Below are 11,215 nucleotides of genomic sequence, written 5' to 3' on the forward strand. Positions count from 1 at the left end.
AGCCGTCATTGTTGTTTGGCGGGCCCAGGCTGGATTCGAACCCGCCACCTTGGGTGTATGTGGCTGGCGCCTTAGCCACTTGAGCCACAGGCGCCAAGCCACGAGTTACTTCTTGAGCCTTCTAAGAGTATTCCTCCTCCACCATTAATTAGTATTCTATCTTGTCAGTGTTTTTCACCCTTTTTATCTCACAGCACACTTGAACCTATGGTTAAACTTCCATGCCATGCTTAAATTATGTTGATCAAAAAAAAAAGAGTAAAGATACACTTACTGCGCTTTGAACTTCTTTCAAAAACAATTTAATTAATGATCTTTAAATTTTTTCACAGTAGGGCAGCACCCATAGCTCAGTGGGTAGGGTGCCGGCCACATACACCAAGGGTGGCGGGTACAAACCCGGCCTGGCCCAGCTAAAACAATGACAACTGCAACAAAAAAATAGCTGGGCGTTGTGATGGGCACGTGTAGGTCCAGCTACTTGGGAGGCTGAGGCAAGAGAATCGCTTAAGTCCAAGAGTTTGAGGTTGCTGTGAGCTGTGATGCCACAGTAATCTACCTAGGGTGACAAAATGAGACTCTGTCTCAAAAAAAAAAAAAATTTTTTTTTCATAGCACACCTAAGATCCTCTCATGGCACACCAATTGAAAATCACTGTTCTAATCTTGTACCAGTTGGTGTACTATATGCTTGGAATCCAAAAACGAGTAAGACAAAGAGCTTGCCTTAGAGAGCCTTCAGTCTCATTGATGATTTTGATAAGCATAAAACTGCAGTGTGTTGGGTATGCTAAACAAGGGCACTATAGTGAAGGTACCCTAAGTGTGAGGAAGTATAAGGTACTTTTGCCGTAAGTTTACCCTGTGTTGGGGTAGGGAAGCTAGAGAAAGAAGCCCATACTACTATATGTTTCTTAAACATCACAAGGCTTATGGCAAGGCAGTTCCCTTATCTTAGTTTATTTTCTCATTTTAGTGTAGTGAGAGTTTCCTTTAGAAGTTAGCTGTAAAATACCCTGTATTTGCTTCCTAAACAAAAATAAAACTCCAGCTTTATAGTGCAAATTCCTTCATTCTTAAAAATGCAAATACTTGTTATAATCACAGCGATGTGGATTGACTAGTAAATTCAAGTATAACAGAGTGTAACGGGTGTCATGTGGCCATGTGGCCATCACATGGCCAGCTGGCCTGCATATCTTTTGGTTCAGCTGATTAGAAACAGTAGATGCTTGGAGCAGCTAATATAAGAGCTATGCTTGCCTGGGCTTTGTGCTGCCAAGTATTCTGGATAATTCTTATTCGTTATATTAACTCTTTTGAAGTTATCATCGTTTTCTCTCCTTCCTACAGATTAACCTATAGGGAAATATACTATTTTCTGTCCTTCTGAAAGAGTTTTTAAAAGAAATTAATTTCTCTTTTGACATGAACTGCTGTAGGTGGGACTCTTGGGTCTCTGCTAGAGCTTTTTGGATATTTCAGAGCTCCTAAGACTAATCCTTATACATTTTTACTCTACTGAGGACATTTCAAAGTAGAATCATAGTAATATTTATATTATAATTTTTTTCTATTAATGGTTAGTAAGCCACAGACTGAATGATTTTCAGTTATACCTGGGGGTGTGTACTAGTTTCCATCTCACATTGGTCTTTAAAATATTCTCTAGATACGGATGCAAGCACAAAACAACACCATTCAAGGGGGAATGATCGGCAACTTCATTAACATTTACCAGCAGGAGGGAACAAGAGGACTGTGGAAGGTAAGCTTGACGAATGGATCCACTGACTTAGTTCTTTTTTCCTTTTTTGAATTCATTTTTCCCTCTTCCAGCCCTTTACTTTAATCCAAGTGGCCTAACAAAGTAAAGGAAAAAGAATGGCGAAAAGTAAAGGAAGTAAAGGAAAAAGTAAAGGAAAAAGAATCTGTCCATGAAAATATCTTCTTCCTTAATTTCCTATCTGTAAAATGGAGTATAAGGAATATGTCATGAGTTTAAAGTACTTTTTGGGTAATTTATGTATAAGAAGTTCTGTGATGTTTAAGTTTTAATTTTATTATTATTATTATTTTGCAGTTTTTGGCCGGGGCTGGGTTTGAACCCACCACCTCTGGCAAGTGGGGCCAGCACCCTACTCCTGTGAGCCACAGGCACCGCCCTGATGTTTAAATTTTTGAGCACTTTTTATTTTGTTTGATCATTTGTTCTCCTGCCTCCCAGATTCTTCTGGAGAAGGTTTCTAGGTTACAGTTCCATTGGGTGCTTTGATTTATATGGTTCCATGGCTCTTAAGTGAAGTCTGTGTTATTAGGCAAATGCTGGTGCCGAGTGCTATTTCCGAGTATTCTACTGACTTATCAGTTCATAAAATCGAGCCTGAAGATCATCCAGTATGATCCCTCAGCTTGTACAAGGAAACGTGAGGCTCTGGGACGCGACTCCTCCTGGCCACGGTCCGGCTCAAGGTTGTACAGTTAGGGCCAGCATCAGAATTAGACTTCAGAGCTTTTGAGTTCTTGCCCTGTGGTCTTTTTCTTTCTGTTAATCTATATTTCTGTCTACAAGTAGGAAAACGTGAAAAGTGGTCATAGTTTGTGGAATAGAACTTTTACACATATGCAAGGCTTCTTCTACAGAGGCATATGGGAATATTTTTACTATTATTAGTATTTTTACCCAGGGCGTGTCCCTTACCGCTCAGAGGGCTGCTATTGTTGTCGGCGTGGAGCTGCCGGTCTATGACTTCACCAAGAAGCATCTGATTCTCTCCGGCCTGATGGGAGACACCGTATATACCCATTTTCTGTATGTTTATAGATTTTTAAAAATTAGTATTTTAGGTATGCATGAGTTCAGGATGGAAAATTGGTACCAACTTATAGAAATTTTAAAGAAAGTTTATTATAAAAGTATTATTCTATTTGAAAAATTACAATACAGACGTGAAGTGAACAGGGTATAAAGGTCCTTACTGCTCTATCTAGGTAGCTGTTGTTGGCAGTTTGCTATGTCCCTTCCAGGCATCTTCTATGTATATACAAATATATACTTTATTATACAAATAAGCGCATGCTTTGCTTTCTTTCTTTCTTTCTTTTTGAGACAGAGTCTCACTGTGCCACCCTTGATAGAATGCTGTGGTATCATAGCCCACAGTGACCTCAAGCTCTTGGGCTTAAGCAATTCTCTTGCCTCAGCCTCCCAAGTAGCTGGGACTATAGGTGCGTGCCACAATGCCCAACAATTTTTTGTTGCCGTTGTCATTGTTTAGCTGGCCCAGGCTGGGTTCGAACCCACCACCCTCGGTGTATGTGGCTGGCACTGTAACCACTGTGCTATGGGTGCCGAGCCTGCTTTGCTTTCTTTTATTTGCTTTTCAAAATTTAATAATATATTCACAATATCATTCTATGTCAGTCCTTACAGACTTAATTTATTTATTGTTTGATTTAAAAACTTTTTTTTGTTTGTTTGCTTCTCAGACTTGTGCCCAACTTCGGAAAAAACAATTTTTTTTGAGGCAGAGTCTTTCTCTGTTGCCCCAGGTTAGAGTGCCGTGGCCCCAACATAGCTCACAGCAACCTCAAACTCCTGGGTTTGAGTGATCATCTTGCCTCAGCCTCCTGAGTAGCTGGGACTGCAGGGATTACCACAACATCTGGCTAATTTTTCTCTTTTTGTAGAGATGGGTCTCACTCTTGCTCAGGCTGGTCTCAAACTTCAGACCTCAAGTGATTCTCCCTCCGCAGCCTCCCAGAATTATTGCCATGAGCCACCACACCCAGCTAACTTTATGTATTTTTTTTTTTTTTTTTGAGACAGAACCTCAAGCTGTCCCCCTGGGTAGAGTGCTGTGGCATCACAGCTCACAGCAACCTCCAACTCCTGGGCTCAAGCAAGTCTTCTGTCTCCACCTCCCAAGTAGCTGGGACCACAGGTGCCTGCCACAATGCCTGGCTATTTTTTTTTCAGTTGTAGCCATCATTGTTGTTTGGCGGGCCCAGGCTGGATTCGAACCCGCCACCTTAGGTGTATGTGGCTGGCGCCTTAGCCACTTGAGCCACAGGCACCGAGCCAACTTTATGTATTTTTAATAGCTACAGATTATCACATCATGTGGATGTGTCATCATTTATTTAATCCATTTTGGGGCAACATATGGAAACTGTTCTGATTATCACAATGAGGGGGAGTCTTACTGGCATATAGCAGGTTGGGTAGAGGCTAGGGATGCCGCTTAACCATCTTAGAGGGCATAGGACCTACCTCCACAACAAGGAGTATTGATAGAGCTGAGGCTGAGAATCCTTGCTCTGAGTTAACTGATACCAGTTGAGGTCTGTGGTAGCCGTGTGAGACAAAGTGTAGTAGAACCTTAGACCCCCTAGTGGGCATTATAGAAAGGAGAGCTTTTTCTTTGATCTCTAAGTACATGATTATGATATGGCTAGAAGGAGCCTACTTACAGATAAGTAGATCATCTTTGGAGGATGTTCCTCTATGATTCTCGGACATTGCAGAACCCCAAAGGCATTCTTAGCTGGGTCTGGTATTTATAAACCAGTGTAATCAGTTCTGATGTTTCAGAAGTATATTCCGTTCTCAGAATATGGACCTTATTCTTGGTACATTTCATGTCATTACATGCTATTTTAACATAGTTTTGGGAGGAGGCTGTTTCTGCCTTTGGTGGTTATTGTAGCTCAGGGATGGTTAACTTTTTGCTTTGATGATGATGGTTGTAGCTCAGGGGTGGTTAACTTTTTCTTTTCCAATGATACCTTCTTCGCAGCTCAAGTTTCACCTGTGGTCTGGCAGGGGCCTTGGCCTCAAACCCTGTTGATGTTGTGAGAACACGTATGATGAATCAGAGAGTCCTTCGAGATGGCACGTGCTCTGGCTACTCAGGTACCCTGGATTGCTTGTTACAGGTGAGAGTGAATGTCTGTGTAGGGGTGTGAATTACATATTTTTTGACCTACATTTTGAGAGCTATTAAAACTAAGATGGGTGATCCTTTAAACCCCTGAGATGTACATACTGTATACAATTTTTGCCACATTGGGGTTAACTTTTATAAATATATAGATGAATATTTAAAAACAAAAGTTTGCTTTTTTTATATTTCCACTCTGCTATGAAGGGTGAGAAAATAGTACTATTACTCTTGAGTGGAAACAGTGAAACTGTTTCTCTTTTAAAAATAAACTTTCTTCCTATTGAGTCTAATTGGAAAGAACATTCAAAACATTTTTTTCAGAGGAACACGTCAACCTTGCTATAATTCTCAGCTTAAATAATTGGACTCGCTGTTTGCGAGTGGTTGAAAGTTTTTAACTATCTCCCCTCCTACATTGCCGGGAGCTGAATATTAGGGACCACTTTTTGTGGTTTCTGTTCTTCAGTATGATGCTAGCGCATTTTATACTTCAATTGTTGCCTTAAGGAAGCAAATATATACTTAACCATACTTATCCACCCAACAACGTAAGGTGTTAATGGTGCTCTCAATGACATCCTTGCCACATTGCTTCATTTCTGACCTATTTAGAAGCCCAAACAGGATATAAGCAAAAGACCCTAACTGGATTTCAATCTAACTTCCTACTCCTCTGCCTTCCATGGGGTTTATTCACCTGTTTGTGTGGGGTTCTTTGGCATGGAGCCTTAGTCCTCTATCTATGCAGAAGCCTTTATAGGACAAAGAAAGGGCAAAGATTTCTTTTTTTGTTGTTGTTGAGACAGAGTCTCATTATGTCGCCCTCAGTAGAGTCCTGTGGCGTCACAGCTCACAACAACCTCAAACTCTTGAGTTCAAACGATTCTCTTGCCTCAGCCTCCCAAGTAGCTGGGACTACAGGCACCCACCACAATGCCCACCTATTTTTTTGTTGCAGTTGTCATTGTTGCTTAGCTGGCTCAGGCCAGGTTCAAACCTGCCACCTTCGGTGTGTATGACTGGCACTGTAACCAGTGTGCTATGGGCGCTGAGCCGAGGGCAAAGATTTCTTAAGTCCTTCTAAACAGGACTTTATTTTTTAGCAGTACAGATCAATCTGTCCAGTAATTACTAATATACATGTATTTGTCAAATTAGAGAGTTGGAAGTTGGGCGGTGCCTGTGGCTTAGTGAGTAGGGTGCTAGCCCCATGTACCAAGGGTGATGGGTTCAAACCTGGCCCCGGGCAAACTGCAGCAAAAAAAGGATAGCTGGGCGTTGTGGTGGGCGCCTATGGTCCCAGCTACTTGGGAGGCTGAGGCAAGTGAATCACCTAAACCCCAGAGTTGGAGATTGTTGTGAGCTATGATGTCACAGCACTCTAACAAGGGTGACAAAGTGAGACTCTGTCTCTTAAAAAAAGAAATTTGGAACTTGACTCTTCTTTTTTTTTTTCCTTCTTTTAACAGACATGGAAGAATGAAGGATTTTTTGCTCTATATAAAGGATTTTGGCCAAATTGGTTGAGACTTGGTCCTTGGAATATCATTGTATCCTTTTCTGTTGGAATCGATCTGGAAAAAGTTGTAGCTAAAGTATACTGTTTGTATGTGTATAAACTATCATGTTAGTACTTAGGATTTAGAAATAGGTACTTTTCTGAGTTCCTCCGGTTCTAAGAAATAACTTATTCAGTTTCTTTTTTTTTTTGCAGTTTTTTTGGCTGGGGCTGGGTTTGAACCCGCCCCCTTTGGCATATGCGGCCAGCACCCTACTCCTTTGAGCCACCGGTGCCACCCTATTCAGTTTCTTTTTTAGGAAATATAAAGCTCTGTGCTAGACCCTGTAAATTTTAGGCTTTTATTTTTTTGAGACAGCATCTCACTTACCCTGGGAAGAGTGCCATGGCGTCATCATAGCTCAAACTCTTGGGCTTAAGCAATCCTCAATGCCTTAGCCTCCTGAGTAGCTAGAACTACAGGCACCCACCACAATGCCTGGCTAATTTTAGTAGGTGGGCTAATTTTAGTAAAGACAGGTTCTCGCTCTTGCTCAGGCTGGTCTCAAACTCCTGAGCACAAGCAATCCACCTGCCTCACCCTCCCAAAGTGCTGGGGTTACAGCTCTGAACCACCATGCCTGGCCTTCTTAGATCTTAGTTTAATTGTGATGTTATCAAAAGGTAATGATACCAATAAAACTTTGCCAGATTGTGTTCTAGAAGCTGAGGATATTTTAGAGGGAATAAGAGCTGACTTTATAGTCTCAGCCACCCTGGGTAAGAATGCTTGTCTGCAGCTCCAAGAGCTGACTTTATAGTCTCAGCCACCCTGGGTAAGAATGCTTGTTTGCAGCTCCGTAACAGGCTGATTGGGGAAGGGAAGTAGTAGCAGTTCATTACCAGCAAAGGTGCAGACTGTTGGTTTCTGCCCTCCTCTTGTTACTCTGTGTCTGCTCCTCTCTCCCAAGGAAGGCTGCCTGGCGGGAACCCTTGAGGAGTGCCTCCAGGGCTTGCTAACTCCCTCTCACACAGGCAGAAGTTTACTGTTCTGGAAAGTCTTCCCATCACAGCAAAACCGCACAGGCAAATCAGTGTGGGTGTCATCTCCAAAGAGGCTGGGGAGCTCTATATCTTGACTATGATCTTTCAGGTCTAAGCTTACCTGGGGAGTGCTTACAGGGAGATAATTTGATGTGGTTAAGGATAGAGCTCCTCCTATTTAATGACGTCCATGGCGTGGGTTACTCTGGACATACTTGTTACTAGGTCTACTATTTGTACGTCTATTGTTATACAGTAGAGTTGTTAAGATAGCATTTTCTTAACCCATAACGGCAGTTCTTTGTGACATATGAGCAGCTGAAGAAACTGGATTTGTGACCAGACAAGGCTGCATGAGACACGCCTCTGAAAATGCTACCTTCTGAAACAGTAAAGCTTCCTGGGTTTCACTCTGCTTCTCACTGCTTGGCTCATCACACATTACAGGGTGTGAGTGACAGATGAAGACTGGGCTCAGATCGCTGTGTGTCGGCATTGATGTTCTTCACCAAAAGTTTAATGGCATAAACTGTAACGTCCAAACTCTAGTCTTTACCACTGAAGCACTCTTTGACATCAAAGATATGAAATGCTTGTCTCTTGCTATAGAAAACTTGCAAGAAAATCTGGAGCTATGTACTAGTTTCTTCAGGGACAGTCACCCTGGGGCATCCAGCTTGTAGCTGAGTATCTCAGACCGCTCTACAGAAGCTCATTGGAATGGTAGAATGGAGTCTCCAAGAGGGTATTACTGTTCTGAACTCTTGGGAATTTTTGCTTCTTATCAGCAGAAATGTGAATAGAAACCTGGACTTTTCAACCCCAGGTATAAAACAGTGCAGGAAATAGATCCTTGGAATATTGCACTGCTTATAATTTCCTATTTTGGCAGGATCTTTCACTTATAATAAGTGATTTTAAATCATTGAGGACTTAACCTTTGTGAGGAATTGTTACACTGTACCAGTATCTGAATTCATGGTGATGTTGTGTGTTGCCTTTTAAGGTTGCAAGGTCTGTGTTATGGGGAGGTATTTTCAAGCAGCTTAGATTCTGTCTTAGGTTATGTTAACAATTAACTCTGTGCTTTTGTTTTGTGTGTGTGTGTTTTTTCTTGTTGTTTTGTTTGTTTTCAAGACAGGCTCTTGTTCTGTCGCCCAGTTTAGGGTACAGTGGCATCATCATAGCTCACTGCAAACTCAAACTCCTGGGCTCAAGTGATACTCCTGCCTCAGCTTCACTAGTAGCTGGGACGACAGGTGTGTGCCACCAAACCCAGCCAATTTTTCTGGGTTTTTTTCTTTTGTAGAGACAGGATCTTGCTATGTTACTCAGGCTGGTCTTCAACTTCTGGGCTAAAGTGATCCTCCGGCCTCAGCCTCCCAAAGTGCTAGGATTACAGGTGTGAGCCACTGTGCAAAGTTTGTTTTTAGCAAAGTTTGTTTCTCAGTTTGTAAAATGGACATGCATATCTGTTGATGTAGAGGGTCAAATGAAGAAGAAATAGTAGTTGCTGCACCTTGACTTGAAAGGTAAATATGTTTACATCATGCTGTATACAGCTGCAATTTCTCAATAAACAGTCTGTGTATATAGAAGAGAGTTGTATTAGGAGCTTCTCATCGTAATTATGAGGAAAGCTCTTTGTTAAAGAAAGAGCACTGTTGAAGGATTTGATACATTGTCCTTGGCAGAATGTTTTTAATTGAATTGAAGAGGAGGAGTTGATGTTTTTAGATTTCCGGTTTTTAGTTTAGTTCATGTCCTATGTGTTAACATATTTCCTGTTTTGGACTTCCTAGTTTGGATGGAAATTGCCTGCTTAAAATTTCAAAAATGATTTCTTTAGTATATCTGTTTATCTATTTGGACAAGAGGTACATGATATTTTTCTTTTTACTAAAGACACGATAAATCATTCTCCATTATTGTCATTGCCTTGTTCTTTTGAAAACAAAAGGTGACTGTGAGAGCCCTGAGAACTTTACACTTCTGGAAGCCAGCCCTAAGAAACGGGATATATTTACTCGGGTGTCTTTCTCGTTCTACCCTTTGAGAAGGACATTAACACATTCTAGCTGGGGCTTCAGAGGCCAGACCACTTCTACGGTATTGCCAGTTTGCCCAGCCCCTCTGGCTCCTTCCTTTAATGAAACAGAAGGAAAGGCATGTATGTGTTTCTTAGGGATAGGGCAGTTTTTCCTCCCAGCCATTTTCACTTTGCCTTCTTCCTTGAGATTTCCTTTTTATTTCCAAAAGCACTAAGACAAAAATCATTAAAAGGAGAGGAAGAAAGAAGGGTTGGGGGGCAACCTGTAGGTATTAATGGGTGCAGGCATCCTCAAACTACACCCCACGGGCCACATGTGGCCCGCTGAGGACATTTATCCTGAGCGTTTTTGCCGCCGCTGCCTGTCCTGCTTAGCAGCCAACTCGTCCTGGGGTCTGCAGTCCGGCCCTCCAACGGTCTGAGGGACAGTGAACTGGCCCCCTGTTTAAAAAGTTTGAGGACCCCTGTAAGACTCAGATGAAAGTCCACCTCTCCTTAGGTGCCTCTAGGTGGCGATAGAGCATATTCGTGGGACTGAGCTCATTCATGGGACTGAACCACCCCTTAGACTTAGATTTTTTTGCCTTCTCACACAAACATTCCACTAATGTGATAAGGACTTTCTGTAGAGAGGCTTTCACTTTTGAGTTCTTTGAATTTAAAGGATGTTTAGGAACCACTCTTTAAATGTAGGAAACATAACAGTAGAAGCAAGTTCATTTTAAAGACTGTATAAAGAATGAATGTCAGACAGTGTTCATTATTACCAATTTGTTCAAATTATGTACATGTTCACACCAAGATGAAAAGAAATTCAGACCTCTCATGTAAAACTTAAGCTTCTTTTAAGACAAAAATAGAATATTTCTTCAATGTAGATTAATGAAGTGCCTTAAAGACCAGGGTCTTAACTTGCTCTTTTTCTTAACCTGCTTTTTCTGTTTCTTGAAAGAGTTAATGCCATTGTTGAAGCTTCTAACCACAAAACAACTTAAAGAATTGGGAGACTTGGTCTCCTTGCTTTCAGAGCTGTGGCTACCAAGTCCATCCTACCTTTGGATATTGCTTAAAGGTGACAAAAGGATGTTTAGCTTCTATAACCAAGTTGAAGAAAGGGTTTCTTCTGATTTTTGCTTATGATTTGTGTAATCATTGATGTTAAATGTTGTCAATCCATAATATTAACAAAACTCCTGTTCGCCATATTTATTCCCATGCTAGAAATAGTATACATTATATGAAGAGTAGAAATTTGTCATAAAGGCTTTATACTTTAAGCTCTTTATTTAAACTTGTTGCAATATGTGCATAAACCTTGTTTTCCTTTATTTAATAAACTAGATCTGTATAAAAATGATTTGTGGTTATTTCAGATAACTAGAGACATTTAAATAAAGGCAAACTCCAGAGAGTCTAGAATGCTGGAGTAGAAATAGTGTTCGTGTAAGTGACTATAGACACATCGTCCTGCTTGGAGAAATTATTGGAGTCATTTTGCTTATTGCCTGGTATCTATGTGACCCCCCTCCCCAATCCCCATTATATGAAATACCGTGCACGGTGAACTTGGTTTGTGGGCTGGCTTGGCAAGGCAGCCTGGATGTTCAGAACACCAGCAGGATGATGTCAGTGTCGTGAACTTCAGTCTTCTTCTAGTTTTCTGAGTTCCTAGAGGCG

The 11,215-nt window shown here is 41.3% G+C and overlaps 1 protein-coding gene across 1 annotated transcript in view; it reads left to right on the top strand.

Annotated features, from left to right (window-relative positions):
* Positions 1-8,706, top strand: part of SLC25A30 (solute carrier family 25 member 30) — a 17,016-nt gene extending 8,310 nt beyond the window's left edge. Inside the window, exons 5-9 of the mRNA XM_003790357.3 lie at positions 1,673-1,768; positions 2,688-2,812; positions 4,800-4,938; positions 6,416-6,496; positions 7,786-8,706. Coding sequence (XP_003790405.1) covers positions 1,673-1,768; positions 2,688-2,812; positions 4,800-4,938; positions 6,416-6,496; positions 7,786-7,827 — 483 coding nt within the window. The 3' untranslated portion in view covers positions 7,828-8,706. The remainder of the gene's footprint in view (positions 1-1,672; positions 1,769-2,687; positions 2,813-4,799; positions 4,939-6,415; positions 6,497-7,785) is intronic.
* Positions 8,707-11,215: the final 2,509 nt, after the last annotated feature.

Source organism: Otolemur garnettii, unplaced genomic scaffold (assembly GCF_000181295.1).
Source record: "Otolemur garnettii isolate 467f Iridium unplaced genomic scaffold, OtoGar3 scaffold00043, whole genome shotgun sequence".
NCBI classification, from domain to species: Eukaryota; Metazoa; Chordata; class Mammalia; order Primates; family Galagidae; genus Otolemur; species Otolemur garnettii.